Source organism: Pelobates fuscus, chromosome 3, assembly GCF_036172605.1.
Source record: "Pelobates fuscus isolate aPelFus1 chromosome 3, aPelFus1.pri, whole genome shotgun sequence".
In the NCBI taxonomy this organism is placed as follows: Eukaryota; Metazoa; Chordata; class Amphibia; order Anura; family Pelobatidae; genus Pelobates; species Pelobates fuscus.
In genome coordinates, this window is record NC_086319.1 from 199,103,444 (window position 1) to 199,130,742 (window position 27,299).

The 27,299-nt window shown below is 39.2% G+C and overlaps 1 protein-coding gene across 1 annotated transcript in view; it reads right to left on the minus strand.

Annotated features, from left to right (window-relative positions):
• Nucleotides 1-16,958: 16,958 nt before the first annotated feature.
• SLC6A7 (solute carrier family 6 member 7) overlaps nt 16,959-27,299 on the minus strand; it is a 145,629-nt gene continuing 135,288 nt past the window's right edge. The window contains exon 14 of the mRNA XM_063447898.1: nt 16,959-17,630. Coding sequence (XP_063303968.1) covers nt 17,427-17,630 — 204 coding nt within the window. The 3' untranslated portion in view covers nt 16,959-17,426. The remainder of the gene's footprint in view (nt 17,631-27,299) is intronic.

Consider the following 27,299-nt stretch of genomic DNA (forward strand, 5'->3'; position numbering starts at 1 on the left):
TAATGCATGCATACAAACATTACACAAAACGTACAATCTGCATCCACTATACACACTGCATCCATGACACACATACTGCATCCACTATACACACTGCATCCATGACACACATACCGCATCCACTATACACATTCTACATCTACTATACACACTGCATCCATGACACACATTCTACATCCACTATACACACACACACACACACACACACTTCATCCTTGTGGGCGAACTCAGGGCTGGCCCTGGGGGCCAAGATCTTGAGCTGTGTCAGTGGCCCTAAAATTTCTGATGGCAGCCCTGCTCAGCAGTCTGTGTGTGTGTAAGGACTCAGCAGTCTGTGTGTGTGTCTGTGTGTGTGTATGGACTCAGCAGTCTGTGTGTATGTGTATGGACTCAGCAGTCTCTGTGTGTATGGACTCAGCAGTCTGTGTGTGTGCTGTGTGTGGACTCAGCAGTCTGTGTGTGTGCTGTGTGTGGACTCAGAAGTCTGTGTGTGTGTGTGTGTGTGTGTGGACTCAGCAGTCTGTGTGTGTGTGTGTGTGTGTACTCAGCAGTCTGTGGGTGTATGGACTCAGCAGTCTGTGGGTGTATGGACTCAGCAGTCTGTGGGTGTATAGACTCAGCAGTCTGTGGGTGTATGGACTCAGCAGTCTGTGTATGTGGGTGTATGGACTCAGCAGTGTGTATGGACTCAGCAGTGTGTATGTGTGTGTATGGACTCAGCAGTCTGTGTGTGTGTGTGTGTGTATGGACTCAGCAGTCTGTGTGTGTGTGTGTGTGTGTGTGTATGGACTCAGCAGTCTGTGTGTGTATGGACTCAGCAGCCTGTGTGTGTGCATGGAATCAGCAGTATGTGTGTGTGTGTGTGTGTGTGTATGGAATCAGCAGTATGTGTGTGTATGGACTCAGCAGTCTGTATGTGTGTGTATGGACTCAGCAGTCTGTATGTGTGTGTATGGACTCAGCAGTCTGCGTGTGTGTATGGATTCAGCAGTGTGTGTGTCTGTGTGTGTGTGTGTGTGTGTGTATGAACTCAGCAGTCTGTGTGTACGTGTATAAATCAGCCGGTGTGCATTCAGCAACACCTGTGTGCATTCAGTAGTCTGTGTGCATTTAGAAATCTGTGTGTGTGTGTATGTATCCAGTGTACTGTGTGTATGTACTCAGCAGTCTATCAATAATTACAATTTTTATTCCTGTGAGTTGTTGTGTAGGAAGGACCCCAGTGCACTGCTTTGCCCGGGGGCCCTTAACGCTGTTAAGATGGTACTGCTTGTGTGTGTCAGTGAGCTTCTATTTAGTGAGCATGTGTGTGTCAGTGAGTTTGTCTTTAGTGAGCTTGTGTGTGTCCCTGAACTTCTTTGTAGTGAGCCTTGTGTTTATACAAGTGAGTTTGTCTGTAGTAAGCTTGTGTGTGAGTCAGAGAGTTTTGTCTGTCAGTAAGCCTATTTGCGCATGTCAGTGAGCTTGTGTGCTTACTGTACAATATATACATATTGACTTGTAGAAATGGCATACATTTTTTTCCAGGGCTGCTTTGGATTCTCAGTTTGGCTCTGCCAGCGAGTGCGCTTTACCGCTGAATCATCTGTGTGAGCTGCCGCACACTTTAGCCCTGTTACACGCGTCTGGGAGCTGCTGTTGACAGGTACTAGTGGTCTAGAGATTGGGACATGGCGTATATGCTCGGCTATCTGTATAATACTATAGTGCTGTTCTCTGTATAATACAGATCTGTGTGTGTATAATATCCCGGGATAGTCAGTGTTCCTGTATAGTGCTGCTCTCTGTCTTGGGATATTATACACAAACAGACCTGTATTATACAGAGAGCAGCACTATACAGGGAGCACTGACTGTCCTGGTTTATTATACACACAACCCTGTATTATACAGAGAGCAGCACTATACAGGGAGGATGGACTGTCCCAATTTATTATTCACACAACACTGTATTATACAGAGAGCAGCACTATACAGGGAGCACTGACTGTCCCAATTTATTATACACACAACGCTGTATTATACAGAGAGCACTGACTGTCCAGGGATATTATACACAGACAGTAATTGATAGCTGTGCTGCAAAATGTCCTTGGAATTTTTTTTCAGATGTTGGCAACTATGGCACTGTATCAAAGGAAATGTGTTTGGTTTTTTTAATAATCCCTGGTGGAAAATAATGAATCCTCCACCAGGGATTATAAAAAAAAAAAAAAAAAACAACACATTTTGTCGGGGGCGGGGCTTAACATGCGGCAGGGGCGGGGTCAAACTGCGGCGAGGGCAGGGTTGAATGTGCCCCCCTACTTTTGTACCTGGCCCACCCTGTGCCCCCCCCTTAAAATGAATCCTAGAGACGCCACTGGAGGAGACCATCTCTCCACCAGATTTGAGATAATAACCTCTTTGTTTAAAAGGTACTGGATGGAAAATGGGGCACAGCAGACTCAACAGCACTCCAGCATCAAGAGGGAAAGTGTGGATAACTCACATTAACACCCCTTGTCCAATATATTCATTTTTGCCACTTAAGGGAATGGGCAACTGGCATGACTAACACCGACCACACATGGAGGAGTAGACAATGCCATGTCGCTTCTCCCAATGCATTAGCATTACTCTTGTCAATCCTGCAGGGCATTGGTTGGGGGTGGAGATGGCAATGCCCCACACTATTTAATGTGTCCCACGTACTACCTTTGTTAAACAATGTTAATCTTTTGAAGTATTGGTTATTCACTAAATCTGGATTTTGGATCTGGATGGACAAAATAACCAAATTCTGACAGCATTGGTAATTCTCATAAAGTTAGATGTGGTTGGAATTCAGTCAGCCTGAGCGAATCTGCAGCAATCGCTCTTATATTCAGTGTCTGGATTAAAATCGGTGCTTTCGGATACAAATCATATATGAAGTATATTCACAAATCATCATTCACTTGCTTTCATGCAAGTGAATTGATCATTTACAGAACTATTTGCCTGCTGCGGACAAATAGTTTAAAAATACAGGGGGAAAAAGGAGCAGGTTTACCGCTAATTAATCAAAATGAAGGTAGCAAACAAAAAAAAAGGGATCCCTCTAAACCCTTCAGGAGATTAACAAGAACAACAAAATGGTATTTTTTCTAAATAGTTTGAAAACCCTTAGTTGTGCGAGAATTAATGATGTGGTGACTGTCCAGCACTTGCTAGCAGGCTGTCACATTAAAAAGTAAAAAAAGAAATATAAATATTTTAAAAAGATTATAGGGATGTCAAGAAGACCCCAATATCACAATAATATGCCCTCCATATGCCTACATGGCAGGTGGGAGCATGTCAACTAAATGTTTTAAAGTTACGACTAGGCAGTCATTTCTGCCCAGTAACTAGAAAAGGCCCCATCCGTGACCAGCAGGCAGGGATATTTAATAGCAATCAATGGGGTGGGAACTTTTATCAGATTCAGTAGAGAGGACCTACTGTGTCTCATACTTCCACATATGGTTCCACATACTATTGGCTACACGGTGTATGTGCAGAGTGCTTCTTTCTGCCACTCTTCCTAATAAACTGATATACTTACTGCTAATTATGTGCGGCCAATCAGGATTTCAAATCTAAGGGCGCACGTGCTTACAAGATAGTTGTTAATCCTCTATGGTTATTTTAATATTATAAATGTAATATTTTGCAATATTCTGTCATTCTCTGCTTAGAGCAGCAGGTTTTCTAAACAAAATTACACTACTTACAAAATACTTATTCTTCTATAATCATCATTTATTAAATATGACATTATAGTTATAAAAAAAAAAAAAGAGCAAAAGTATGAGTTCCAGGCTGGTTAAAAATAAATGTAATAACTATGTAAATCTTTCTTGATGAAAATAACACACATGAGAAATACTTTCCTTTTGCAATATGGGAAAATATGATTCTTTTCTTCGACTGGAAATAATTTAATCGAGGCCACTATGTGTCAAGCCAATTCGGTATGTAACAGACACCATTTCCTGAGGTGTTTTTTGTTGCAATATTGTTTGCCTTATTTTCAGTATTTTACACAAGTCAGCTTGTGTAGAAAATATAAATATTCTAAGTGCAGTTCAATTTCAATACATGCTCAGTAATGCTATGGGCAACGGAATTAAAGAGATATATCCATCCTGCACCCTTATAAAGCACTGATGCACGGAAAGGATTGCCTACTCATTACAATAGTTTATAATTGGAGATTTGTTTTAGTCTAAACTTCAAGTCTGCAGATTTTGGCTAATCAGGTGATCAGTTGAATTCCTCAAATCCGATCCTAAATATACCTGATTATGAACAAACCAAACAACACGATGTCAAACATGTCAGGGGTAGGGGGTTGGAATGTGTTCTGAGCGCCCATGGCACCAAAAAAAAACAAATGTTGATGAATGATGGCTAGGGGGCAGTCACTGAATGTTGATTTTATTTGCCGATCAAGTGAGAAGTGAGCAACAGATTAAAAAACAGAAGGAGCATTAAAAAAATCATCTGCATTCTGCTGATTCTATGAAGGACACAATGGGAGAATGTACTGATGACCGAATGATGCGACAAACATTATTCTTCCCTGCACCATTCGTTTGTTTGTATGTTGTGATTGGCACTTTTATCACACATAGAGGAAAAAACAAAGGCAGATAACGTATAATGAATGTAATTGTACATTGTATGCCTGAAAACATCTACAAATATATTAATATTTGACAACTGCAAGTGAATAAATTATGTATGTATGTGCTCTGCCTGTAATGTATTGTGTTTGAATCTGTGAGTATAGTGAGTACATGCAGCTGTGTAAATGCATGCATGGTAAAAGGGACACTCGAGGCACCAAAACAACTTCATCTCAATTAGGTTGTTATAGTGCCAGGAGGCCCTATAACCTCAAGGAGTTAACTCCTAACTTGCCTCCAGCGGTAATGATGTCCACTCCCCCCAGACACTCCCCATCTGTCTTCTGAAATCTCAAATTCAGGAAGGACGGATTGCCACTGGGCATGGGCACCACTGATTAGCTGAGAGAAGACATCTGACGCTCTCAGTCAATCAGTGACACCCCATTCACAAAACTGGCTTGGAAAAGGTATGTTTCTTCCCAAGCCAGCAATTTTCTTTCAAAGCCAATTTATTGAACGGAGAGTCACTGATTGGTTGAAAGCATCAGCTGGTAGCTCTCAGCCGATCAGCGGCACCCCTATCCGGCAGCACTCTGCCCTTCCTGAAACTGAAAATTCAGAAGCCAGATGCTGGAGGTGGGAGTGGACATCATCTCTGGAGTCATCTTTGGGGTTAAACTCTTTACTCCTTGATGTAAGAGTAAGAGTTTCCTTGCACCATAACAACTTTATTTAGATGACGCTTTTGTGCCTGGAGTGTCTTTTTAAAAGTAATGTTAGAAGTGGTTAGGGTAAATGGAGGTTTAAGGTTAGAGTTAAAATCTGAATTAAATTACATATGGTATTTAGTGTAAAAATGATTTCAAGTTTGAGAGGGATTAAAGATGTAATATAAAAGTTGTTTAAGATTATTGAGATTAGGGTTAGAGTTGGGTTCAAATTAGCTATTGGATATAGGGGGTGTTTTAGGATTAAACTAAAGAATGTGCACTATAATATGGCACTGCAAACTAAATGTGAACATAACAAACAAAATAAAATGCGGCTACCTAACACTGTGTCAGTCAAACACAAAATTTTTACCAATAAATGGATGCCATCCTGGAAGGTCGCAAGCAGACTGAGCTCCTGCCTTAAATCGATATAAAAGTGATCTAAAAAGAGCAAATACCCCAAAACAGAAACCCCTACCATGAACAACCTCATCTTGCATCGCTGGAGTGACCTCGGAGTGGATTACAAACCCACCATTCTCGCAAACCAGCAGCTGCGGCCTCCACCCTTTCTCAGTCTGGAGCTGCCCTGGTGGGAGAAGTGGGCAATCTCTATGCCAGGGGTGCCCCAGCGTTTTCTCTTGTGAAAAGTCCGAGCCTCGTACCCCAACCCCCTAAGCTGGAGGGGGATATCCCGGTCCCTACCAAGCGAGTACTTACATCTACGGCGCTCCTGGGCGACACCAGTTAAGGTGGCCTACACGTGGCCTCCCCAAAATTACCAAAGGTAACTCTTACCTACAACCCAACAACGTGGAAGCAGAATTCCGGCACAGATTCTATATCATGCACCAGCAAAGCACGCATCCAAGGTGTAACCTCCAGACGGAGCTCCGGTTCAGTGACCCCAGGGGTTCACGTAACTCCTAAAGATGGTCTTCACACTCCCCAACTGTCTTCACAACGCCCACATGAACACGCCCGACGACACCCGCATCCAAGCAGGGATTCCCCCAAGCATCATTCCGGATCACAGCCCATTGGAAGGCGCCCTCTTCCCCGCTGCACACTCATGGATTTACCATGGCTTGTCTCGGGAGCAACTTCTGCCAACTTGAAAGCTGAAATGGGTCTGGTATGTTGGTCATCAGTTCCATACTTTACATATCACTGCCTCCCAAGCGGGTGTATGCTGAAGTTGTGGTGGGACCGTTACCTGTCCGTGAATTGTCTTTATATTATTGCCTGTATTTCCCCATGTATTTGTGACTATTCGTGTGTTTTGCCTGCTTCCTGTTTGGGGGAGCTCATACCAACGGAACTTGTTCGTCTCCCGAGCGGGGACCATCTTAATACCTCATTTAGAATGTTGATCTAGAACGTTCACACCTCCTTCGCAACAGGTACAGTTGTGGAGGTCCCTGGGGTTGGAGTGGACATCCTTCGGGGAATTTCAAACTTTTGCATGCCTAGCTCCAGCCAAATGGTACCGGGTGTTATGTAGAAAGGAGAGGACTGCCGGCACTCCTGGATTTTAACATGATAGAGATAGAGATATATTGCACTCACTCATCCACTAAATAGCAACTTCAATTTGATTAGTTTTTTAGGTTTTTTAAAAAACACCTAATCTAGGCAAAAATGTAGCAGGCTTATGCATTGTATGATCATATACTGTAACTAAACCCCCATAATTATTGCCTCGATTAGGGTTTTTTATAAAAACTAAAAAAACGAATAAAATCTGTGAGCCTTGAAGTTGCTGTTTAGTGGATGAGTGAGTGCGCTCGATCTTGTGTATTGTATAAATTGGCCCCAGCAGCAGCCCATTTATGCATGTTCAGGTGAGTGCAGCCCCTTGGTTTTATAAATATATTTGTGAGTCAGGCCAACTCCTTGGTTTTGCACCCCTCCCTGTCACAGGTGCCTCATTCCAGGGCTTTATTTAGCCTTGTACTGCAGAGAGCCCCAGATGATTTTTTTTTTACCCAACTAAGTGGGTTCATTTTATAAGAGCAGACATTAGGCTGATAGAGTAGGACCTGCCAAAGATGGGGTAAATTGACATTGTGGCAGGTGTACTTATATATATGCAGGCTAAAACAATGGAATGCCAGGACAGGATACCAGATAGGTAAAAAATGTAACTATTTATTTCATATCATGCCGATAGTGGCAGGGGTAGACTCTCTTTTGAGTTGATTGTCAGAATATAGTGACAAATTACTACAGCCTTTAGTGGTTTCGCAGCCCACTTATTTGAAGGATTCAACCCAATTAATTAGGGAATTACAGAAAAACCCTTGGGAAGATGGTTGTATATTGGCTACATGCGATCTCAGCAGCTTATATCTGATCATCTGCCACCATTTGGGTTGCGAGGCTGTAAAACACTTTCTATCTTATAGTTCTATACCTGATAGCCAAAAGGATTTTATCTTGGAGGGGATTAAACAAATTTTGAATAACAATTATTTTTGGTTCGAGGGATCCTAGTACATACAATTGGTGGGTAATGCGAGGGGGATGAAGTTCGCGCCCAGCTATGCCAAACTTTCCTTCAGGGGGGTCCTGTCTGGGACGCGAGCTTGGTCCTCTATCGCAGGTACATTGATGAAAATTTTTTCATTTTGAAAGGTGATGTGGGGTCCCTCAAACTATTTCTTGCTTTTTTGAACATTAATGAGAGGAATATATCTCTCACTTGTGAACATAGTCACTCTAAGGTACATTTTTTGGACTTAGAAATTTATATTGAAAATTTTAACATCAAACAAAAACATACTTTAAAAAAGTCGATGTAAACAGTTACATCGACACAACTAGTTGTCATTTTGTACCCTGGTTACGTAATATCCCAAAAGGGCAATTCATGAAAGTCCTAAGGAATTGCAGTGATTCACAGGAATTCGATATTTAGACCGATATTTTAACTTAATTTTTTAGAGAGAAGAACTATGATTTGGAGATTTTAAACCAACAGAAACAGGAAGTTAGGTCTATAAACAGAAAGGACGTATTGCAATTTAACCCCTTAACGCCGTTACGGCGTTCTATGCCGTCGCGGCTTTAAAGGGCTTTAAAGGGCTTTAAAGCCGTTGCGGCGGCATAGAACGCCGTAATGGCTTGCAGCCCCAGGAGCAGAGGTGTACTCACCTCCGCCGCGATCCTCTTCTGGGGGGCTGCCTGAGAGCCCAGGCAGCCCCCCTCCGGCAAATGAGGCCCCCGGGGGCCATGTGATCGCTCTCAAAGAGCGATCACATGGCCCCCTATAGCTGGCTATGGATCTGCCAGCAGGGGGACTGTCTAAAATATCAGACAGTCCCCCTGCTGGTAGGTAGTGTAAAAAATAATAATTAACATGTTTTAAAATAAATTACATGCCTTTTTATATATATAATATATGTATATATATTATATATATAATATATATACATATATACATATATATTATACATATTATATATATGTAACGTCATACGTAATGTATTTTAATATTAATATTAGTATATATATTAGTATTAAAATACACTTATTAAAATACACTTAGAATGACGTTACATATATATTATATAAATAATAGATCTACATATATATATTATATATATATACGTATAATTACAATAATAATTAAATAAAATAATTAAATAAATAAATAAAATATTGAAACAAAATTTTACATTCATATGTAATTTCATTCTAACTGTATTTTGTTATTAATATATATATAGGAAACAGAATACACTTAGAATGACATTCTATATATATCCATCTATATATAAAATACAAATAACCGCAAATATATATATATAGAGATAAATACATATAATTACATAAAAGATTACATTAGTATACACGTAGAATTTATATACCTATAAATGCATATATATTAAAATTCTACGTGTATATTTAAGTCATTTTTTAACATAATTATGTCATTTGATTAATTCAAATTTGATTGACATGCCTGACAACACAAGGAGAAAGTGCAGATAATTTAATTTGCAAGCACTATATTTGACCCTGTAACTCTCCAAGACACCATAAAACCTGTACATGGGGGGTACTGTTTTACTCGGGAGACTTCGCTGAACTCAAATATTAGTGTTTAAAACTGGTAAATTGTATTACAACGATGATATTTTAAGTAAAAGTGAAGTTTTTTGCATTTTTTACAAACAAACGGCACTTTTATGGACTATATTATTGTTGTAATATGTTTTACTGTTTTAAAACACTAATATTTGTGTTTAGTGAAATCTCCCGAGAATAACAGTACCCCCCATGTACAGGTTTTATGGTGTTTTGGAAAGTTAGAGAGTCACATATAAGGCTTGCATTTCATTTTTTTTGACATTGAAATTTGCCAGATTAGTTATGTTGCCTTTGAGACCGTATGGTAGCCCAGGAATAAGAATTACCCCATGATGGCATACCATTTGCAAAAGTAGACAACCCAAGGTATTGCAAATGGGGTATGTCCAGTCATTTTTAGTAGCCACTTAGTCACAAACACTGACCAAATATTAGTTTTTTTGCTTTTTTCACACAAAAACAAATATAAACGCTAACTTTGGCCAGTGTTTGTGACTAAGTGGCTACTAAAAAAGACTAAACATACCACACGTTCAATACCTTGGGTTGTCTACTTTTTCAAATGGTATGCCATTATGGGGGTAATTCTCATTCCTGGGCTACCACACCGTCTCAAAGGTAACATTACTAATCTGGCAAATTTCAATTTGAAAATGGAACGTTCTATATTTGACCCTGTAACTTTCCAAAACTCCATAAAACCTGTTAATGGGGGGTACTGTTGTACTCGTGAGACATCGCTTATTACAAATATGTGCATTTTGTTGCAGTAAAACCTAACAGTATTATGACATTTACAGCTAAAATGTGAGGCGGAACTACAAATTTAAAAAAAAAAAACTCAGTTTTTTTTATTTTATTCATAATAAATTGTTTCATATATAAATATTTTCTATGAAATGAAAGCCCTGTTTCTCCTGAACAAAATGATATATAATAAGTGTGGGTGCATTTAATATGAAAGAGGTGAATTCTGGTTGAACAGACATATAGCGCAAATTCCAGTTTTTGTTTACGTTTTGTTTTGATCAGAACGTGCACTATTGACTCCGTCCTGAAGGGGTTAAAGCCACACTTAAGAATCCACACCCTAAAAGTGATTTAAATATTCCCTTAATCCTTGCTTTTAATGAAAATGCCAAACAAATAAAACCTATTATAAACAAATATTGGCACATCTTTCAAACAGATAGTAATCTTGAAGGGATTATAAATGATAAACCTAATGTTATCTATAGAGGAGCGAAAAACTTAAAGGACAGCCTGGTAAATGGTTATATCAGACCAGAAAGAAATAAGAGTGACGGGAACTTTTTAAAACAAAAATCTGTTTTTTATTATTGTAAGATGTATCCAGCGTTTAACTGATTTTAAATCATATGCCACAGGCGAAAGTTTCAATATTAAGAGCACTCTAATTTGTCATTTTAAAAATGTGGTGTATCTTCTCTGGTATCACTGTGGGCTCCACTATGTGGGAATGACTACTAGAAGTTTAAAAATCCTGCATACTGGAGCACATGGGAAACATCCAGAGGAAATACACAAAACATAGTCTATCTGCACATTGTTTAGACAAACACAACAGCGACCCCTCTTTCTTAGGTTTTATGGCTTTAAAAAAAAAGAATATTAAAGGACCACTCTAGTGCCAGGAAAGCATACTCGTTTTCCTGGCACTAGAGTGCCCTGAGGGTGCCCCCACCCACAGGGACCCCCTCCCGCCCGGCTCTGGAAAGGGGAAAGGAGTAAAAACGTACCTTTTTCCAGCGCTGGGCGGGGAGCTCTCCTCCTCCTCTCCGCCTCCATTCCTCCCCGTCGGCTGAATGCGCACGCGCGGCAAGAGCTGTGCGCGCATTCAGCCGGTCACATAGGAAAGCATTCATAATGCTTTCCTATGGACGCTTGCGTGCTCTCACTGTGATTTTCACAGTGAGAATCACGCAAGCGCCTCTAGCGGCTGTCAGTGAGACAGCCACTAGAGGAAAAAGGGGAAGGCTTAACTAATTGATAAACATAGCAGTTTCTCTGAAACTGCTATGTTTATAAAACAATTAGTTAACCCTAGCTGGACCTGGCACCCAGACCACTTCATTAAGCTGAAGTGGTCTGGGTGCCTAGAGTGGTCCTTTAATTGGAGGGGGAGGACAATTTTAAAGAACTTAATAAAATTGAAAGTCGGTGGATTTTCAATGTGGACACCATGTCCCCTAGGGGACTAAACATTGAATTTGAGTTTATTCATTTTCTTTAATTTTTTGGTGTCCAATATGGTATACTTATCCTTCCCCCACCAGATGAATTCTGTCTAAAAGTCCTTTTTAGACCCACCTTTTTACTTATTTTTCTCCTTCTGTATATTTGTGTATTTTTATTATTTTGTATTATTTATTTTTATGTATTGTTTATGTATTTTATATTTTATAAGTAGATATTTATCTACATTATATGATATATGTCAGGGGTAGGCAACCTTTCAGCAGTATTGTGCCAAAACAAGAGCTTGACGTCCCTTGGCGTGCCGTTCCTGTTTTTTTTAAATCGTGGTGTGTGCGGTGCTATATACTGATTGCATTAATTATGGGTGCTACAGTTGCTTTGTAGCGTTGTATTTGTGTGTATGTGGCTGTTATATATGTTCATGAGTAGTTTGTGGTATTGTGTTTCATACCTACAAATGTGGGCTGTGTATGGGAGCTGCTTGTAAAATTGTATGGATGATATGTCACATTGTGTGCTTGGTGGTTTGTGTATGTGTGGGACTGATTGTGTTATTGCATCTGAGAGGCTGGTTGTGGGGTTGTATGTATGTATGTGGATTGTCTGTGATGTTGGTGTTTGTGGGGTCTCTATGTGGACTGTTTGTATTACTTCTTCTCCAGCTCTGTGTATATCTAGCAGTGTGGTTTGCTTCCCTGGGGTCCAGTGTGGACTGGGTAGGCCAGACACAGGTCACGGACAGGAGATGTGAAAACTGCTGTGGGTTACTCTACTCCAGTGTGGATTCCATTTCACAAGTGCTAGGAGGACGTTTTCTGAGATAACCTCCTCTAAGTGCTGCAATGTGTAAGCTGAAGATTGCCCCTCACCACCTGCAATCACTGCCCTATTTGCACTAGCAGATCTATGAGATCGCACTGGGACTCATAATAGGCCAAAGTCTGTTTAGCTCTGGCAGCCTTGAGTGCCGCGCAAAACCACCTGGAGTGCCATGCATGGCACATGTGCCATAGGTTGCTGACCCCTGATATATGCCATGGTTTCACATATTATTATTCTATCTCTTATATTGAAATACCATCTGTTTATTGGTCTTCTATAATGTAGGATTTTTTTATTTTACAATGTAAGGATCATTGGTTTATAATACATGATATTTGAGATGGAGTTTCCCTATATGTAGGTAAAGTTCTCAACATGCTGTTTATTCCTTTTTCTGTCATATATACCTCATATTTGCTTTGCATTAGGGCATCTTAGCTCTCAGTTCCAATGGTAATATGTGCCTTTGAGGAGAGAAAATAGCGGCAAAACACAGCACGCCGCGTGATGACGTCATACCGGAAGTGTCGTCACATCGACAATAAGGAAATGAACGTCAGCTGATCGAGACCGGGAGAGAACAGGATATAAAAACAGATGAAAATAGAGCTATGGACAAGTACTGAAAAAAGCTAATAGCAGAAACGCATCTGCTGTCTACTGCTCTTTTGGAATTTGGACTTATATGGACTTTTGGCGGTGATTTCTCTGTTTTACACACTGCTTTATTTTATACTTTTTATATCCATGTTCTTATTCCTTTTTAATAGTATGAAATAAATAGTTACATTTTTTACCTATCCAGTGTCCTGTCCTGGCATTCCATCATTTTAGCATGCATAGGCACCCTATATGCTGACTATATAGAGCCTGGCATGGCTCTATTTTTGTGAGTTTGATTCCATTTATTCTGTTCTTGTGTCTATTGTTATTATACAGAAAGCACTATGTTGTTATTTTGTTTGTATTTTCAGATGTATTGAACTTGTGCTGCTTCAACACACATAAGTATATCTAGTGTGTATTCACATTGGGTGTATAATGTCTTATATCTCATGAACCGGACGTTTGAGATTTTCTCAGAGTGGCTCAATGATATTAAGGTCAGGAGACTGTGATGGACACTCCAGAACTTTAACTTTTTTCTCCTGTAACCACTGGAGGGTCAATTGTCCTTGTTCTTAGGGTCATTGTCATACTGGAAAGACCAAGAGCATCCCATGCGCAGCCTTCGTGCAGAAGATTTCAAATTGTCTGCCAGTATTTTCTGATAGCATGCTGCATTCATGTTGCCATCAATTTTCACAAGATTCTCCGTGCCTTTAGAGCTCACATACCCCAAAACATCAGTGAGCCACCACCATACTTCACAGTGGGGATGGTATTCTTTTCACTATAGGCCTTGTTAACCATAAAACTCTATGTCGGTCTTGTCACTCCAAATTACAGTGTGCCAGAAGCTGTGAGGCGTGTCAAGGTGTTGTCGGGCATATTGCAACTGGGCTTTTTTGTGGCATTGGCTAAGTAATGGTTTCTTTCTTTCAACTCGACCATGCAGCAAATTTTTGTTCAAGTATCGTCATATTGTGCTCCTTGAAACAACCACACCGTCTTTTTCCAGAACAGCTTGTATTTCTCCTGAGATTGCCTGTGGGTTTTTGTTTGTATCCTGAACAATTATTCTGGCAGGTGTGGCTGAAATCTTTCTTCGTCTACCTGACCTTGGCTTGGTATCAAGAGATCCCTGAATTTTCCACTTCTTAATAAGTGATTGAACAGTACAGACTGGCATTTTCAAGGCTTTGGACATCTTCTTATATCCTTTTCCATCTTTATAAAGTTCCATTACCTTGTTACGTAGGTCATTTGACAGTTCTTTTTTGCTCCCCATGGCTCAATATCTAGCCCGCACAGTGCATTCACTTGAGAGCTAACAAACTCATTGACTATTTATACATAGACACTAATTGCAATTTAAAAAGCCACAGGTATGGGAAACTAAACTTTAATTGCCATTTTAACCTGTGTGTGTCACCTTGTGTGTCTGTAACAAGGCCAAACATTCAAGGGTATGTAAAATCAGGGCCATTTGGGTGATTTCAGTTATCATTATGATTTTAAAAGGGGCCAAACAACTATATGATAATAAATGGCTTCATATGATCACTATCCTTAAAAAAAAACCTTAAAAAAAACTTATGTTAGACGTAGTTAGGCTAAAGGGGGTTAAAGTTTGAGAGGGGTTAATATCAGAGTAAGATTACATATGGTGGGAAATTTGGCTCTGGCTAGGGCACTCCTGGCACTATAACCACTACAGCATGCAGTAATAGTTTTACTTTAAAATCTTTTTTAATATGTAATCTTGCCCACCCCCTCCCACACATAAGAGCATTACTATACGAGGCACCGTTATTTCTGACATAAAAGTATAGTATATTAAATTTAGGTAGATTGAGACAAACACTTTTTTTTACCACTTTTAATTGACAATTTTTGTATCTTTTTGACATTATCAGAAATGATTATATTAAATAGATGCTTTTTTTGTATTTGTCACCATTTCCTGAAATTCTGAATATTTATGATTTATTAGATTTCTCATAGTTGATCACGCTGCTATAATGAATCCTAATCCAGGTGTGTACTAAATGATTTGTTTTCCCAAGAGACATCATTCATTTACAATTACACATCTGCATTACAGTAAAGCTTTACATTACCCCCTTCCTGTCCACAGGACATGTAATGCTCGTGAATAACTATATCACCGCCCACTGGCTTATACACTCACAACAGCTATAAGACTGCATCCTTTATCACTTGCATCCATGGAGGAATCTTGCTTCCTCATTTGCTGTCATCATATTGGTTTAAAAAAAGGATTTGTTTCAACAGATTTGGCATTTTGGTTTGGACGAACTTCATCCATGAAGTCACTTTGGGAAAACTATTTGGACCAAAATGGTGTGCAAATTGGCCAGGGCATTGCAGAGTGTAAAATTTTTGCATTTTACAGTACACGTATTTTTTTCATACCATCTGGTTCACATATCAAATGAGAAGTAACCAATAGAGGGGGAAAAAGGAGAAGCAGTTGAAAAAATAAGCTGGATTTTTTTTTCTTTTTTATGCATACAGCTTATTGTATTTGTTCTGGTGATTAGAATAATTTCCTTCAGTCTCTTTGGTGTAAACACTGTCTTTTTAGATAAAATGCGACATTTACATTACAGTCTAGTGATAACTCCACTGATCACTCCTCAGATGGCTGTTAGAGGTGCTTCCTGGGGCAGTACTGTACACTGTACTGCTATTTAGTGTCCCCACCCTCTGCATGCAGACACTGAACTTTCCTCATAGAGATGCATTGATTCAATTCATCTCTATGAGGAGATGCTGATTGGCCAGGGCTGTGTTTAACTTGTGCTGGCTCTGCCTCTGATCTGCCTCCTTGACAATCTCAAACAACCATATGGGAATGCATTGTGATTTGCTCACAGAGTCACTTCTGATGATGTCAGCTGTAAGCAGGCAGATCGGGGCATGGGCAGCAGCTGCAGACTTGAATACAAGTGAGATTTTACTATATTTAGGGTGGCAAGAGGGAGCCAGGGGGGCTTGATGGTTGTTTTAACACTATAAGGTCAGGAATATATATTTGTGTTCCTGATCTTATAGTGTTCCTTTAAATATATAATATATAGATATTTTTTACTGCTTCTCCCTTTTTCCTCTATTGGTCACTTGTAACTTGATATGTGAATAAAATCAACATTTAGTGGCTGTCCAGTAACCATCACTCATCTGTTTTTTGGCGCCACGGACAGCACTGATCATAAAATTAAGCAAACTGTTTAGTCTAATGTCCATTTAGTTTGTTTCATGATTCGTCCATATATCATCATTCGTTAAAACCAAATACACAAGTCTAGAGAACACTCTGTCTAGCTCTGGGAATAGCTAGAGTAGCTACAATACACACGCACAGTGGCTCTGGAGATCATGGTTCACTGCCTTGTTTACTAAACCTGACTGTTAGTACTTACTAACAGCTTACTGAGCTGTTCTACTCCTCCTACATGTAGATAGATCTACATCTGGGGCCCAAACTACATATCCATTAAAACTCTGGTGGAAAAGGGATTATAATGGGGTAAGAAAAACACAGGCCAGAATGAAAAGCTACTGGTTCACAGAGCCTCTACGGTAGACACTGCTGGGGCAGGCGTTTGACTATTCAGCATTTTTAATTGAAAGTGAATATTGTGTATCTTTTTATATGGTTTGCATATTATTGACACATTATATGTGTAGTGCATTAAAAAAGGAGAGGGGGGTATTTTCCAGCCCTGCCTTGTCTTTTTTATATAGTTCATCAACATTTAGAGAGTATTCTGCTACAAGCTGAATACTTTTCACCTTCTAGATGAATATCTACTTTTCCACCCATAAAATCTAAACTGCAATATTACATTCATATGATTCAATAATTTATTGTTAAAGGACATATGCTATAAAAACAAAGCCCATTTTAACTAAACACAAGGATTTCACGGAGACATCTAACAAACCGTTTTCTTTATGGCAATTGTTTCATATCCATACTCATGAAGTTGTAACATACAATGCAATTTGTGATCTGTACTAATAAATCATCAAACAGTATTTACAAACGAAGCACAGAAACATGTATATACAATTCTACAATGTTTTGTGGCATTACCAAACATGACAACTACAATGACACCTCTGCAATAGTTCCACACAAAGAGCTACCAAACGATAGCATGTCTTAATATAGGACCTCTGTCTGGAGAGGCCAAGTTGGACACTGAAATATGGAAAGTCGGGTCCTAGGTCAGGGAAGCATATATTAGCCCTGGAGGGAGAGAGGTCTCTCTATGTCACTCAGTTCCACCTGCCTCCCTCCTTATAATCACATCATTGATTCCTCTTCTATTTCTTTGTCTACTTCAATAGCTGTATTTTCATAACTTGTTATTCCTCCATATTTTCTCATGTGAACCATCAATGGTTTGGGTGACTGGCTGCCTGCCAAGGTGTTCACATACATGCCTGTCCTGTTTTCTTCCAGAGAAGGGCCCCAATGCATAGATGGTCTGCTGGCCTGTCGTATTCTCTGTGGGAAATATGAAGAAGAGGTAAACAATTATTTCTACACCAATTAGTGAATACAAACTGGAGCTGACTTTTACTTTTGTTTTAAAACAGCTACTATTATGCTCGGCTTCACATTCATACTGACTTGTTTATTAGAATCCTGACAGCAGAGCTAATCTACAGAATTCTTTAGTATCTCATAATTATTTCATTTTTCTCTGTGGATTTAGGAGTATTTTGTGAGAGTGGTTATCTTGCAGTGCTGGATATGTGTAGTGAAAGTTCTATTCCAACAACATTGGAGGACCATTGATGTCCATTCCATCTATAGTTTAGAAGTTGATAGGAAGGGGCTTTAGGAATGAAGCTTCAGATGTTCTTCAGCCCCAGATTTCTACAGGTGGTGTAGGGGCAGCAAGAGACTATTGTTTTTTGTTTTATCATTATTATTATATTAGACAGCTGATTCATAAATCAATATATATATATAAAAATCACCAGTATAGTGCTCCTGCAGGTTACTAAGGGAAAGGGGACGGTCCACCCAAGGTGACAGTCAGAAATGGAGTGCTGGACAGAGGGTTTTTTGATTTCTAAAGTAGTGTGAATTGGGCAGGTTTGCATTAAATAAATGGAAATGCAGCATTTTTTTCCAGCTGTTTTTTTTTTCTTTTTTTTTTATTCCATTGACATCCTGAATCACAGAGTTGTCAATGTTTGCATACGGAGGTGGGATATGGCTATTACAGTGAAACTCAAATCACAGGTGTTTCTGGAAGGTCGCAAAACTCCTGGCTAAGACTTTTTTTGCACAAAACGTATCATAGATACATTATATGGACAAACATGTTGGGACACCTGATCTTGACGTCAACAGGGACTTTTGTGACATTGCATTACACAATCATAGACATTAACATGTAGTTGGTCCCCCACTCTTTTGGGAAAGCTTTCCACAAGATTTTGGAGTGTTTCTGTTGGAAATCTTGCCAATTCACACAGCAGAGCATTTGTGAGGTCAAACACTGATGTTGGTCGAGAAGGCTTCTCTGTTCCTGTTCATCCCAAAGGTGTTCGATGGGATTGAGTTCAGGGTTCTGTGCGGGCCAGTCAAGTGTTGTGCATCAACACTCGGTGACCCCGCTCTGTGGCTTTATGCAATCTTCCGCTTCGTGACTGAGGTGCTTCTGTGACCATGGAACATCTAACAGGAATGGTAGGGTGGTCTCATGAAGAGCTCAAATGTGGTACTATGATAGAACAACACATTTGTTTCACAAATGTTTGTAAATGCAGACTGCATGGCTAGGTGCTTGACCTTTTACACCTGTGGCAATGGGTTTGATGAAAAGTTCACAAAGATCCGCGACGATGACACGCCACTGGAGGTCTGGTGGCAGAGGGGCAGGTGAAGGTGATATTTACTTATCTGAACTTGTCCATTGTGGGTGCGGCCATCTTGATCCAGCGGGTACTCTTCAGAGCCGATGTCACTGCTGTACTCTCGTAGATGTGCAAGAGTACAGCATTGAGATCTATGGAGGATCTCTGCAGCAGTTATTCGTGACAACTGCTGGGAATGACACCTAGACCCTAAAAATCAGGCGGGGGAAATATACAGAGGCAAAGCAGTCCCTATTCTGTCTCTGTATATCTCTTGACATGGTTTGAATTTCAGTGAAATTCCAATAGTCAAAAATAGTACTTCATAAAGATTCCATCTTTATAAAATACTCATTTTTCAGGGGGTATGGGGTGTTAGTGCTGTTTTAAGAGCAGTGTCCCAATACTTTGAAGATATTAAAATAAGTTTGCTTATGTTTGCTATTTGTAAAGAATTCTAACAGTGCCACTTTAAGCAGTGTTAGATGAGTGTGCTAGTTATGAAATGATACTAAACTTGCTTTCTGAGCACTAGATCGCAAAATCACCTGTAACTGACCAGTAGGGAGATATCAGTATTGACAGAGCATTCGAAAACCATTTTGCACTCCTTTATTTACAACTCTGGTACAGAAAGGTTTATAATTGTTTTACTAAAAGGATTACAATATGGCTACATATGATCTGAATACATTTATATGTCAAAGACATTTTTAGTTTTTTGTTTCAATAATGCAAATTATTAAACCCATGTGTCCATTTATATATGTGTGTGTATAATAATAATAATAATAATAATAATAATAATAATAATAATATCATGAAGGTATCTTTGGTTATGATGATTGGCGTAACCCTTTCTGAACTTAGATTTTTGAAGGCCTTTACATTCAGTCAGGGGTGTATTTACCGCGAGGCTAATGCCTTGCCAGCCTCTTGTCCTTGGGGGCCCAGGAGCTAGCTTGCTGACCACCTCAGGGCCCCCCGAGGTTGGCAGCGGCAGCAATTTTCAGGCAGGCGGCAAGGGAGCATTGATCCTCCTGTTCAGCCCCCTCTCGTGCACCGCAGTGATGCTGGAGCCAGAATATGACGTCACTCCGACCCCGGCATCACTACGCGGCGTGCAAGGGAGCTGAACAGGAGGATCAGTGCTCCCTTGCCGACTGCAGTGACCGGCCAGCCACCCAGCAGCCCCACTGGACCCCAGGGAAAGTGAGAATCCACCCCAGCACTCCCAAAGGTAGGGAGGCTGGGGGGATTGAATTAAAATATAAAATAAAAAATGTAAGTGTGTTTGTGTGTGTATGTGTCTGTTAGTGAGTGTGTGTGTCTGTTAGTGAATGTGTGTATGTGTCTGTTAGTGAGTATGTGTGTGCCTGTTAGTGTGTGTCTGTTGGGGAGTGTGTTACTATGTGTGTGTCTGTTAGTGTGTGTGTATATGTTAGTGAGTGTGTCAATATGTGTCTGTTAGTGTGTGTGTTAGTATGTGTGTGTCTGTTAGTGAGTGTGTGTGTATCTGTTAGTGAGTGTATTAGTATGTGTGTCTGTTAGTGAGAGTGTATGAATGTCTGTTAGTGAAAGTGTATGCATATCTGTTAGTGACTGTGTGTCTGTAAGTGACTGTATGTGTCTGTTAGTGAGTGTGTGTGTCTGTTAGTTTGTGTGTATGTGTATCTGTCAGTGAGTGTGTATGTCTGTTAGCTAGTGTATGTGTGTCTGTCAGTGAATGTGTGTGTCTGACACTGAGTGTATATGTGTCTGTCAGTGAGTGTGTATGTGTATTTAAAAGGCAGGGCGGGCAGTGGGGGGGTTGCTGTGTTTTGTCATGCCTAGGGCAGCACAAATACAGGCATTCAGAGTGATCATACTCAGCACATTAACCCAAATGAAGCTAATGATTGTATTTTAGAAGCCTTGGATATGCACATGTGCAATAGGTCTGCACTGTATCTCTATAAGCATCTGATGGAACCAGAGCTCATCAGGATTGATGACCTCATGCTACTTGTTCTAGGCTGCAAAGCGGAAAATGCCTTGGCACTGGATTACAAGTAATTTCAAATGACTTTTTTTCACCAAGGACGACCCTAATATATATAAACACTGATTAACCACGATATTAAAACCACCTGCCTAATATAGTGTATGTCCCTCTTGTGCTGCCAAAACAGCTCTGACGCAATGGGGCATGGGCTTTTCAAGACCTCTGAACGTGTCCTGTGTTATCTGGCACCACAACATTAGGAGCAGATCCTTTAAGTCCTGCAACTTGCGAAGTGGGGCCTCCATGGATTTGATGTCTCAAGACATTCCACAGATGCTCAGTCATATTAAGATCCGGGGAATATGGAGACCAAGGCAACATCTTGAACTCTTTGTCATGTTCCTCAAACCATTCCTGAACAATTTTTGTAATGAGGCAGGTTGCATTACCCTGCTGAAATAGGCCACTGCCATCACATTGAAATATAGAATGTGGCGGCAGATAAGAACCATTCGGCCCATCTAGTCTGCACATTTTTTGAAATACTTTTAGATAGCCCCTGGCCTTATCTTAAGTCTAGGATAGCCTTATGCCTACCCCACCGATGCTTAAACTCCCTCACTGTGTTAACCTCTACCACTTCAGCTGGAAGGTTATTCCATGCATCCACTACCCTCTCTGTAAAGTAATACTTTCTGAAATTATTTTTAAACCTTTGCCCCTCTACTTTAAGACTATGTCCTCTTGTTGTGGTAGTTTTTCTTCTTTTAAATATAGTCTCCTCCTTTATTGTGTCGATTCCCTTAATGTATTTAAATGTTTCTATCACATCCCCCCTTCTCGTCTTTCCTCCAAGCTATACATGTTAAGATCATTTAACCTTTCCTGGTAAGTTTATCCTGCAATCCATGAACCAGTTTAGTAGCCCTTCTCCCAACTCTCTCTAATGTATCAATATCCTTCTGGAGATACGGTCTCCAGTACTGTGTACAAAACTCCAACTGAGGTCTCACCAGTGAGACATCAGCACTTTTCTCTTTCTACTGCTAATGGCGCTCCCTATACAACCAAGCATTCTGCTAGCATTTCCTGCTGCTCTATTAAATTGTCTTTCTAGCTTTAGGTCATCTGAAATAATTGCCCCTAAATCCATTTCCTCAGATATTGAGGTTAGTAGGATATCAAATATTTTATACTCTGAACTTGGGTTTTTACATTCAAGATGCATTCTCTTGCACTTATCCACATTAAATGCCAGTTGCCACAGCTCTGACCATTTTCTAATTTATCTAAATCATTTTCCATTTGGCTTATCCCTCCTGGAGCATCAACCCTGTTGTAAATTTTAGTATCATCAGCAAAAAGACATACCTTACCATCAAGACCTTCTGCAATATCACTAATAAAAATATTAAAGAGAGTGGGTTCAAGTACAGATCCCTGAGGTACCCCACTGGTAATTAGACCTTGCTTCGAATATATTCTGTTGACTACAACCCTTTGATGCCTGTCATTTAGCCACTGCCTATCCCATTTAACAATATTGGAATCCAAACTTAAAGGTTGAAGTTTATTGATGAGCCTTCTGTGTGGAACAGTGTCAAAAGCCTTACTGAAATCTAGGTAAGCAATGTTTTCTGCACCACCTTGACTATTTTAGTTACCCAATCAAAAAAATCAATAAGATTAGTTTGGCATGATCTCCCTGAAGTAAGCCCATGTTGTATCTGGTCTTGAAATCCATGTGATTTTAGATGTTCAACAATCCTATCCTTTAACATGGTTTCCATCACTTTCCTCACTATTGAAACAAGGCTTACTGGCCTGTAAAAGTAAAAAGAAAAAACAAATACACTTTGTTGCAGCACTTAGAAGCAGCTGCCAAGCTATATTAGCCAAGCTAATATCTACAACCCTTACATACACTCCTAAAGGCACAAACCCCTAAAAATGTAACACCTGAGTGGGTCTGTGCTTATTTGCAAACAATAGCAAATACCTAACGAATTAATTCAAATGCCTTACCAATTATCAACAGGAAAGCAAACCTTGTTAAATCTAAAACCCTTTCCTAGATGACTCTTACCTGTAAAAGTAAAAAGAAAAATCTTAGACAGTTGAAGAATCAATAAAACTCTCCAGAATATCGCCAAATACACTTTGTAGCAGCACTTAGAAGCACTTATATACAGATATATCTATATCACAGAACCCCATTATCATGAAGGGGTGTTTGTGGACTACAACAGTTTCTAAGTAGGTGCTTTCAGAGGTGGACAGGAGTCATCATGGGCACTCTCAGTGGTCTGCGGCTGCACAGCTCGATACACAGAGAACTGCAATGTACTTTGTGTCCTAACCTCTTTCTATCATGGCCAGCATTAAGGTTTTCAGCAATTTGAGCTACAGTAGTTCTTCACTCCTCAATAAGCCTTGTGGGTCTATGATCCTAACACGGGTTCATCAGTTGTCCTTCCTTGTACCACTTTTGGTAGGCACTAATCATTGCATACTGGGAATACCCCAAAAGCCTTAGATGCTCTGACCTTTGTAAAAGTCACACAGATCTTTTCTCTTGACCATTTTCCTGCCCCCACAACATATGAAAGTCAAGAACTGACTCTTCACTTGCTGTCTAATATATCCCACCCCTTTACAGGTGCCATTGTAATGATATAATCAATATTATTCACTTTACAAGTCAGTGGTTTTAATGTTGTGGCTGATCTGATTTATATATTCTTTTAACTTTGGAATGTTCATTTAACTGCTTGAATTACAAACCCCGGTAATGTATTCAAATACAGCAATTTCAACTGTAATTTTTTTTTTGTTCTTATTTTGTTTGGTTGTTTTGCATATTTCTTTTTAGAAAAATGCAATGAAAAAAATTTGCTCTGTTGCATCCTGGATTTTACTTTAACCCGTTAACGCTGTTACGGCGTTATATGCCGTCCCGCATTTACTGGGCTTTAAACACCATCATGACTTGGAGCCCTGGAGTGCCTGAGAGGACTGCCTGACAGCCCAGGCATCCCTCCCACGGCAAATCAGGAACCCGGGGGCCATGTGATAGCTCTCAAAGAGCGATCACATGGCCGCAATATCTGCCTGTGGATCTGCCAGCAGGAGGACTGCCTGTACTGTCAGGCAGTCTCACTGCTGGTGGGAAAAGTAAAAAAAGTAATATACATAATATACATATATCTTATATATGTAACTTCATACTTTGTGTATTTTAATGTAATATAATTACATATATTAGTATTAAAACACACTTAGAATGAAGTTTTATATATATATATATATATATATATATATATATATATATATATATATATACTGCAAATGTCCCGCACTCAATGTACCGGTCTTGTACTTGCCTCAGTGCTGCCTCAGCCTTCAATATATACCCATGGAAAGAGTGCACTCGAGAGGTCTTCATATGAAAAATATAATCAATTTATTGTGCCAAAATTCAAAGACATACAAGTCGACGTTTCAGTCCCCGTAGGACTTTTATCAAGACAATGAAAGGCGGGAAAGGTAGTGATTTAAATATACCAAGTGTGAAATCTAATTGGAGAGTGAAATGTGCGAAAGTGAGGCTATAATGACGTAAATACTATGCCAAAGTATAAGAGAGGAGTTAACCCCTTGAGTGCCTACTGGTGGAGCCAGTAAGTGAGTGTGAATACGGCCAAGTTGTGAATAATTTGCTCTCGCAAACATATTAAAATACAAGGATTTGGAAAATGGAGAATGATAAGAGGTATCGAAGCCACCGAGGAGTGCATGTATATTAAGTTTGTACATAGACACTTATGCAAGCGCATTGACTAAAGTTTAGAAAAAGTAATATTAAATTACAATGTAAATTGGGGTGGCTACATTCCTGCAGTGGAGTTCCAAGGGCAAAGAGGTTACAGGTCTGCATATAGATACAATGTTGTACAGATGCCAGGACAAGTACTATATAGCTACTTTTGTATTCACACTCACTTACTGGCTCCACCAGTAGGCACTCAAGGGGTTAACTCCTCTCTTATACTTTGGCATAGTATTTACGTCATTATAGCCCCACTTTCGCACATTTCACTCTCCAATTAGATTTCACACTTGGTATATTTAAATCACTACCTTTCCCGCCTTTCATTGTCTTGATAAAAGTCCTACGGGGACTGAAACGTCGACTTGTATGTCTTTGAATTTTGGCACAATAAATTGATTATATTTTTCATATGAAGATCTCTCGAGTGCACTCTTTCCATGGGTATATATATATATATATATATATATATATATATATATATATATATATGTATACATATATACACGTATAATTACAATAATAAAATAAAATAATACAATTATTTTTTTTTTAAATGGTTTAAAATAAATTATATAACCATATGTCATTTCATTCTAACTATTTTGATATTAATATATATATATATATATATATATATATATATGTACTAAAATACACTTAGAATGCATTATTTATATATATATATATATATATATATATATATATATATATATATATATATATATATATACACATATAAATAAATATAAATAATTGAAAATATATATACATATAATTACATAAATGATTACATAAGTATTCACGTATACTTGAAATACATATATGTATATGTAACGGATCACCTGCACCCCGACTGGGTACCTCCGTTGAAGGACGCTCCTAGCGCTTCCTGAGGGCTCCAAGCACTCCTCCAGTGGGTGAACCTCTCTTTCCCCAGAGAGCGAAGCAGGAACAAGCTCTTAAAAGAGCTTAGTGATTATCCAAGGGAGTATGAAGAGCAAAGCAATCCCTTGTAGCTGTTTCTCCCAATAAGAGACAGGACTTTAAATTAAGGGTGAAGTAGAACTGGTTTAAAGAGCATAAAGGCATTTCTTATATACATTTTTCCCCACAAGGTTACCACCCACGTGTATTTAAATACAGCAATTTCAAATGTATTTTTTTTTATTTGTTCTTATTTTGTATGGTTGTTTTGCATATTTATTTTTATAAATCCATATTCTGTGCAGATGTTTCGGTACACAATTCCAGCAATTTGGTTGTGTCTCTCTCCGTGTATGCTGTTACTGCTAACATCTTGCATCCGGCTACTAGGTGCTGGACTGTCTCATAGGCCTCTTTGCACAGTCTGCACCTTGGGTCTTGCCTGGTGTGGTAGACTCCAGCTTCTATTGATCTGGTGCTGGGTGCCTGCTCCTGTGCTGCTGCTAGGATTAGGATATATATATATATATATATATATATATATATATATATATTTATATATATATATATATATATATATATATATATAACGAACAATTCAAAGATAGCACTCCAGGGACTTAATAAAATGTAACTTTTATTTTTCTCACTAAAACATCAAAGGTGTCAACGTTTCAGCTTGATCCCCTCAAGCTTTCGTCAGGACATACTGTGCAGACAAATAAACCCACATATATACCATACAGATAATGATAACTCACCACACTTGTGAAGGTGACATGTATCAACAATTATAAAAAAACAACCTTACACATAGATCGTGCAATTCAAAGAATTCAAATCAACTTTTTTACGCTAGGGGAATCAATTACTTAAACATTAGTCACACTGGCCGCATAGAATAGTAATTACTGCAATGAATATCTTTGCTAATGTGTAAACTGGACTCATAGAAAGCAGGGCTGAAAATCAACAGGAATGCTCGTGACTCTGAAAGAGTTCAGACAAAACCAATCAAAAGCATCTTTAAACATCATTATAAAGGCATATGTCCCACTGGAATTCACTCCACACAAGATCGCTAGGATAGGGGTAGATCGCCTAACTGATTACAAAAATAGACTCCACAATTAAACTCACTGGAGATTGGCCAGTTACTAGATCAAAATAACTACTAATGATCTCAAAATTAATCACACTGGCCACATAGAGCTGTGACTGATGCACTATATTCAATTTCTTAGTATATACAACGGACTCTAAAAAAGCCCATACGAGATAACAAGATTATTTAACAAAAGGATAACACCTAAACGCATGAGCACATATATCCTCAGAGTTAACTAAATCCCAGTTGTATAAGATAGGGGTGGATAACCTAAACGGTTCCAACTAGACTACCCAATTAAACTAATACTGACTTGTGTAGTTACTAGAAATAAACTCGATCTTACTCAACTATTTTACGCTAGGGGAATCAATTACTTAAACATTAGTCACACTGGCCGCATAGAATAGTAATTACTGCAATGAATATCTTTGCTAATGTGTAAACTGGACTCATA